Raw genomic sequence first — 7500 nt, 5'->3', positions numbered from 1 at the left:
AGTAAAGCACCGTGGGCAGGGTGGAAGCCTCATCCAGTCACTTAAACAGGTTCACACAATGAAAAATGGCGTGATGGCTTCCAAATAACGCAAGACATAATAGTCTAATAAAGTTCTCTCTTTTATGGTTGATAACCAGGAGCACCTGGAGTAGTTCTGTGTCGTCGGCCGTTAACAGTGGGTGTACGAGCTCTGTGATTTGTGCAGCTGCTCATTTACGAGTTGAAGGAATCTAAACGCATCTAAAAGTTATGGAAAGGAATGAGAGCAACCTCAGGAGTTCAGATGTAGAGTTGTAGCCTAGCACGCTAGCACAGTTAGCACGGCCGACAGACTGACCTTTCTCACTAACGCTCTCCATGTCCACGTCTTCACAGCTGGTGTATTCGGGCGTGGAGCCCCCCTCCTCCTCCGAGCTGCTGATGGACATCTGCCTCTTGTTGACTCCGCCCTTGCTCTTATACGATCGTGGAGGAGGTGGCCGCAAAGACTCCGACTGGTCCGAGCTCTGGGAGTCTTTTCTCAGCAGGTTATCGTCACCTCTGTCCCTTGGCGTCCGTGTTGTGTAAGACTCCGTGTGGCCTTTGTTCAGGCCCGGTCCACCAGTTTGGTGTCCCGATCTAATCGGCGCTCCTCGCCCAGTCCCCACATTCCTTTCCACAGAGTATGGTCGATTGTTCTCTAAGAGCTTGCGATCTCCGTCCCCACCTCCAGCCTTCCTGCTCAAACGGTTTTCATTCACCTCTCCTTTTGTCCCCCCACCACCTCCGTCACCAGGCCCCAGTCCGACCTCGTTGATGGCTAGGTCACTGTGTCGCCTTTCATGGCGGACCTTTGACACCTTGGCATGTATTCTCATTTCCTGCTCCTCCTTCTGCGGTTTCACGGGGTACCGAGCGAGGTTCGGATCGCTACGGTAACGATTCTGGTACTCCTCCTCACGACACTGCCGCTCCCTTTGCTCCTCATCTTTAGGGCGTCTCCGGTGCGTTTCGGGCGCCCCCAGGTTGTCCTGGGCATCCTCAAAGCCGTGAGAATGGACCTTCTCCAGCCTTCGTCCAACGCCCATGTGTCTGTCTCCAGATACTACTTGCTCATCCAGAGAGGACTGAGACTGGAGCTTCCCGGCATGCCTCCGGCCGCTCCCGCGACCCACACAGACCTTTCCGTTTTGTTCATGTAGTGAAACTGGTCTTTTCCTTTAGAAAAAGAGAAATAAATACATTAGTGATCCTAACATCAACATAGACTTAAATCACAGATTATGGTGATGCCCTCCTTTATTTATTAAGTTGGTTGATGTGTTTTAAGTTGAATTTAGCCATGTAGCATCGGCATCGCTTTTAGATATTAAAAAATTCTGAAAACAGTCTTATACGTCGTACACATGAGACACTCGCATGTTTACAGTTATTTAAATCCCAACTAGCATATTAAGTATAAGAAAGCATTGTTTTTATCCATGTTATGATCCTGATTGTCTGGATCTCCTTGTATTTCTTGCTGCCATTGTCACATAAAACACTGTTCTGGTTAATTGATTGTCCTTTTCTCTCTATTTTCCCCTTTGAAACCAAACTTTATATTCAATTTCTTTTTACATTAATACACAGAATAAAAAAAGACATGAGCGGCCGAAGTCATTGGGTCAGTTTTGGTTTTACATTAATGTGGAACTTGAGGGCTTACTTTTCTCTCGGTGGCTCGCTTTGAGAGCGGGATCCAAGCATGTTGTTGGCACCCTTGGCACCGACACCGGCGGGCGGCTGCGTCCCGTCGGGCAACCCCGCGTTGGCGTTGAAAGTGGGCGGAGCTTGAGACCTGGACCGCTGCAGCTTTCTGTCGGGCTGAGCCTCACCTCCCGTGGTCAGGTCGTTCAAGGAGGCGCCCTGGCTCCCTGGACGCACCCCCGACCCTGAAAACCATTCTCCTGATTTGGTGAGAATCTCCTGCTGCTTACGACACAGGTTGCATACCCACATTACCTACGGAGAGTGCAGGACAAGCGTTTCAGGGTCACGTACATTAAACATCCACTTATGCTACGTTGGCTCAGATTCACCTGCGACATAAATAAGTAGAATGTCAACACTTATAAAAATGCACAGAAAACAATGCTTATTACAATAGGTAGCATTGTCATGATCTAAGACCTGTTTTTTTTAAAATATATAGACACTCCTAAAAGAGCTGTCTTGCCTCTTTCTAAATTCATCCACTATGCAAATATTTCTAATCCTTTTTTTTTTTTTTTAAAGAGTTATTACGTGCTATTTTAGATGATAACTCATAAGAAGGTAGCCGATACCGACTAAATCAAAACCTTCGGAATGTCAAATACTCACAGAAAGCCATGGTTAGTCAATATCACTTAACTCCGACGGCACAAAAACAGGATTTATCTCCCGCCGTATTTATAATCCCAGCGATTTATTTGTCACAGAATAAATCCAAAGGGAAGCACATTCATCTTTCGTGGTCAGCTGCAGGAGCCCCCGGCGCGCGTCGGGAACAAACCACCTGCGGGACACCTGGTGCGGGACACCTGGACACCTCGGGACGCGGCTCCTCGGTGGCCGGAGCGAAGGACCGTTAGCAGTCAGTTAGCCGCCAGAGCACCGACGTGCTTCATCCTGGCCTGGCTGAAGCCTTGCTGGCGCACGTCCAGACTAATCTAAAGCAAATCAGCTGTCCGCACGGCCCACAGCTGTCAGGCAGCCGCCGAGCTCAGCATCCCCCCCCCCCCTACACACACACACACACACACACTTTCTCTCTGTCTTCCTCCACCTCTTTACCTCAGCAGAGGGGCCACAGATTAACAGTGGACAGTAATCCTTTCAGCTCCTCACCATTATTCAACTCATCAGCTGACAATACCGGCTCACAAATCACATCTAACCTATAGCCTACCCCCCACCCCCCACCCCTCTAAATCACAACGTAGAGATTGAGGATGCTCCCTGCATTTATACTGACTTATCACAGGTCAGGCATAACGAACAAATCTTTATTATACCAAATGATGACCGTTTCTTCCTTTGTTTTGGAACATAGCACCCATTTCTTTAACGACAATATTCAATTATTCGGTGTCACGTCCTGCAGAGTTCATTTCCAAAACTAAAATTTAAGAAAAAGTGCAATCTTTTAAATAACCGCAGCATAAATATGCGTAATGTGTAATAATTCACGTCAAAATCCTATAATACTATTAGTACTATTTACTAGTATTTAATCAGGAGAGCTTATCTTGGCTATGTGTTGCTTTGTAAATCACCGGTAAGCAAGACGTGATCTAATCCACGTGCACGACAGCGTGCATGGTGTAAAAGCATACATATGGAGACCTTTGTGCAGGTTTCTAATGTTATGCCTCCATGTTTGTTGTCCAGCACAGATAAAGGAGGACATGAAACAGTGAGGAAGACACACAATAGGATAGAAGACATATAATCCTTCAGTGGAGGGATTGTAATTTGTCCCAGGATATTGCAGAGGGGAATTAATGTGTGTGCGTGTGTGTGTGTGTGCGCGCGTTGGGGAGGGGGCTATAGTGTGTGATGCAAAGAGTCGTTTCGGCTGAGCCGAGCAATCGACTCAGTAAGCTGGAGTTTATTTTGCTGCCTCATTGCAGTCTGCATACGCGTGGACGTGTGTGCGCTGCGTGAATATGCAGCACATGTTGCCTAGAAGAGCTCGGCGTGGGCGAGCGCCCGAAGGCGTGATGCGCGCGTGTATGGGGAACGAGCAGAGAACAAGCTCTCTTGTAATGATGTCAACCTCTTCCTGCCTAAACCTGTCTAAAAATGTGCTTCTCCATGGTAACCAAATCACAGACAATAGCAGTGAGAGAAAGGGGGAATGAGAAGTGTGTGCGTGTGTGTTTTCTTGTACTCGCCAAATATTGAGTCGCAAAATACTCATTCCACTAGCAAAGTGAGGACATTATTTGGAACACAACCTCAGGAAGATAGAAATTTCTATATGCGTATACATTATTAAGGACACATCATCCAGGGTTTCTGAAGTCCTCTGAAACTGTGAACTCATCCAACCACACAGACAAGAGACTTTCCCATGAATCAGTCCATCCCCTATGATCTTGGGTGCTGAGAAGTTTAAGGCCTTTCTGGATGTTAATTGTATGGAGTCCAATTTTGAATTGGTGTTTGGAGCAACAAACTGCATTAATGTAGATGTTCTCACACTTTTCAATTCTAAGACCCCCAAAATAGCACCTAAAAAGAGAGGCACCGTGGTCTCACCTGGCCTTTTTAACTTAATTCTGTTCCTCTTTAGAGGTTATGACTTTAAAACGTATCCATGTATCTAAACAAATGTAACCATGTAACTGCTTGGCTGCGATTGATGGAGTGTGCTGCAAATAATCAATATGCACATTAGCCAAATATGCACTGCACAGTATAATCATATTGCTTGAGGTGGTTAAAAGCTATTCCTAGGTGTTGGGAGTAGAAACACTCTGTTAAATCTATTTTAAAAGCTAACGTTCATCCTGTTTAGCTAATGTAGCTTCTGTGCTATAACACAGTGTTCTCTTTGCTACTCATCAATCACAAAGATCCTACAAAAGGGGAATTTGTCAAGATACTTAAAGGAAATACCTGTGACAACATTAAATAAACAAGAGCAAAAGGGGTATTACCGTATTTTCACAACCATAAGGCGCGCCGTATTATAGGGCGCACCTTCAATTAACAGCCTATTTTAGAAATATTTTCATACACGGGGCGCACCGTGTTATAAGGCGCATAGCATAGAAACTGCGTAGTGCCTGTGGTTTCATGACGCGTTCACTAGATCGAGCTGCGCTAAAAGGAATGTCAATAAAACAGCCAGATAAGTCAGTCAAACTTTATTAATAGAATACAAACCGTCGTTCTCACAACTCTATTCACTCCCAAAACGAATAAACAGCTGTTTTATTTTTTTCCCCGAGTGACGTAGTGTTTTTGCGTAACACAGTTCGTTTAATAACAGCGAGTTATAACAGGCAGTGCAACATTTTTATCACAAGTGGAGTTTAATAAATCTTCGATTTAGTGCAACATTTTTATCACGTAGTACCGTTGCGGTAAATCAAACGTTAGTGCAAACACAATATACGGTAACTCGAACTCTCGAAGTAGTGCAAAGCGATAGCAATATAACAATAGCAATATAACAACGTTGTTCAAACGGTAATGTCCATATTCACAGTATGACCAGCCTTGTTAAGTTGTGAACACACAAATGAAACACGTAAAGATCACTTTATCAGTTCATTCCTCATCCAGGAATCCCTCGAATTCTTCTTCTTCGGTGTCCGAATTGAACAGTTGTGCGAATACGGCGTCCAACATGGCCGGCTCCGTCTCGTCAAAGTCGTCATCAGGGTCGGTGTCGCTGGTGTTGTCTGGCATTTCAGTGACAATCCCTGCCTTCCCGAAAGCTCGGACCACGGTCGATGCCCAGGCATTTACGATCCACTGGCCGATAGTGACGTATGACGCTCGGCGCCGTCTCCCCGTCTTGGTGAACGTGTGTTCGCCGTTCGTCATCTACCGCTCCCACGCAGTTCGCAGTCTAGTTTTGAATGCCCCGTTGACACCAATATCTAGCGGCTGGAGTTCCTTTGTTAATCCACTTAATGCTTTGTTTCCTCGGAAGCTCCGTTGAGTCTTCTTTACCTGGCGCAGGTCGTCTTGTTGCTTCCTCCACTTCCGCACCATTGATTCGTTCACGTTAAATTCTCTTGCCGCTGCTCTATTTCCGTGTTCAACTGCGTGACTGATAGCCTTCAGTTTGAACTCTGCGTCAAAAGCGCGTCTCTTGCGAGGAGCCATTTTGGGGTCTTTACAGACAGAAATGGTTTGGGACTGAATTTACTGCTGTTACCTCGGCCACGCCTACTGACTACGGTAGCCGCGATTAACCAATATTACCGTAATCCATACAAAAGGCGCTCCGGGTTAAAAGGCGCACCGTAGATTTTTTAGAAAATTCTAGGCTTTTAGGTGCGCCTTATAGTCGTGAAAATACGGTATGTATTATCCTTATTTCCTTAGCATTAGCGTAATTAGCATAATGGCTCAGTAATAGCAAAATGTTGATGGTGGTTTTACAGTGACAGAGCATAAGAGGGGTTGGTAAATGGACATCGGGGGATATATTTGTGGGCCCTTCCCATCTCCCCACAGCAAGGCTGGTCTGGTCTCAGAAACAGGCAAGGCAACATGCGCAGGCATGAGTGTGCATTTGCTATGCATTCACGAAAATGCTCCTGATTGCTCGTGGAGTTCCTCCTAAAATGCATGCTGGGTAAAATGGCAAACTTCCATTCCCAGGGTCGTCTAGGTTTTACATCCAATAAACAATTTGCCTTTTCACACAGCTTGGCCTACAGCCACAGGAAGAGGAGTCAGTGTCAGGGTTATAGGCCCCCGCTAACAGCCTATAACATGGCTCATGCTCACTCTGCCCGCCCGTTGGTTATCAGGGTCTGCAGTCATTCCCAGCCTAAAGGGTACTGATGGAGGCAGAAGTGGTTCATCTGAGTACCTGTTCTGATCTGTGAATGAGCACAGACCCTGCTGAGAAGGGGAGACAATAGTGACCCATGCAGGAAAGAAAACAAACAGAAAGAATGGAACCACCACCCAGGAAGTCTTACCCTGTCCTTCACTATGAGACACTTTGCAAGGGGAGGAGACAGGGAAGGAGGGGAGGAGACAGATAATGGACACAGTTAGTCAGGGTCTGCACTGGGAACAAACACTCACCCTCAGGGGTGGATAGGTGTTTAAGGGTCTCTCATAACTTAGTGATCGTTAGAAGTTGTTCCAACCCTGCATATTCCAGAATATTTAAGTGTCGGTCAAAGAAAATACATTTAACCTGCAGCTGCCAGCCAGCGTTTGATTTTTAACCTTCAGGAAACACAAACACCATTCATAATCAACATGCATTGCGAAGATAGAACAGAAATAAAAATAAAAGATGCTAACCACTTTGTCCTCCTTTGTGGCATGCAGTCCAGGTAGCAGTGAGAGTTGGGAAAAGTGACAGTTGAAGAGGAGCAAAAGAGACGAAGAGGAGGAAATGAGATGAGAGAGAGTGAGAGGAAGGAAAGAAAGGGTGTGGCCATCATAAAAGACAGTGAGAAAGGGGGGAGGAAAAGGAGATGTGGTGCAAACAGCTGTTAATTACATTCTATAGAACTGGTAGATATTTTAATTCTGTGGCTGCGCATGTGTGTGTGTGCGTGTGTGTGTGTGTTGGGGGGCGAACACTAACATGCATGAGCGGGGGTGGCATGACCTGTGACAACATCACGATGTGCCATGGCTCCTCAGCAAAAAGCTGGACATTAAAAGCGACAGGAGACACATCCTTCCACGTGTTACCTTCACCTCTGTTCACCTCTGCGCGTGCGCGACCGCAGGATCAGTGAACAAAGCACGTTGCTGTGACACCCTCTACAGGGCATTTTGGGGT

The 7500-nt window shown here is 46.2% G+C and overlaps 1 protein-coding gene across 8 annotated transcripts in view; it reads right to left on the bottom strand.

Annotated features, from left to right (window-relative positions):
• Positions 1-7500, bottom strand: part of LOC101062341 (regulating synaptic membrane exocytosis protein 1-like) — a 36793-nt gene that overhangs the window by 21602 nt on the left and 7691 nt on the right. For 5 of the 8 annotated variants that reach the window (XM_029850868.1, XM_029850869.1, XM_029850876.1 and 2 more), the window contains exons 3-6: positions 7011-7022; positions 6677-6697; positions 1690-1985; positions 340-1199 (exon numbers count right to left, since the gene is read on the bottom strand). In XM_029850868.1, coding sequence (XP_029706728.1) covers positions 340-1199; positions 1690-1985; positions 6677-6697; positions 7011-7022 — 1189 coding nt within the window. The remainder of the gene's footprint in view (positions 1-339; positions 1200-1689; positions 1986-6676; positions 6698-7010; positions 7023-7500) is intronic. The other 3 variants (XM_029850871.1, XM_029850870.1, XM_029850872.1) reach the window with 3 other exon arrangements.

The sequence above is a fragment of the Takifugu rubripes genome, chromosome 17 (assembly GCF_901000725.2).
Source record: "Takifugu rubripes chromosome 17, fTakRub1.2, whole genome shotgun sequence".
In the NCBI taxonomy this organism is placed as follows: Eukaryota; Metazoa; Chordata; class Actinopteri; order Tetraodontiformes; family Tetraodontidae; genus Takifugu; species Takifugu rubripes.
The sequence above is the reverse complement of the archived record's forward strand: the minus strand, read 5'-3'. Positions and strand labels throughout refer to the sequence as shown.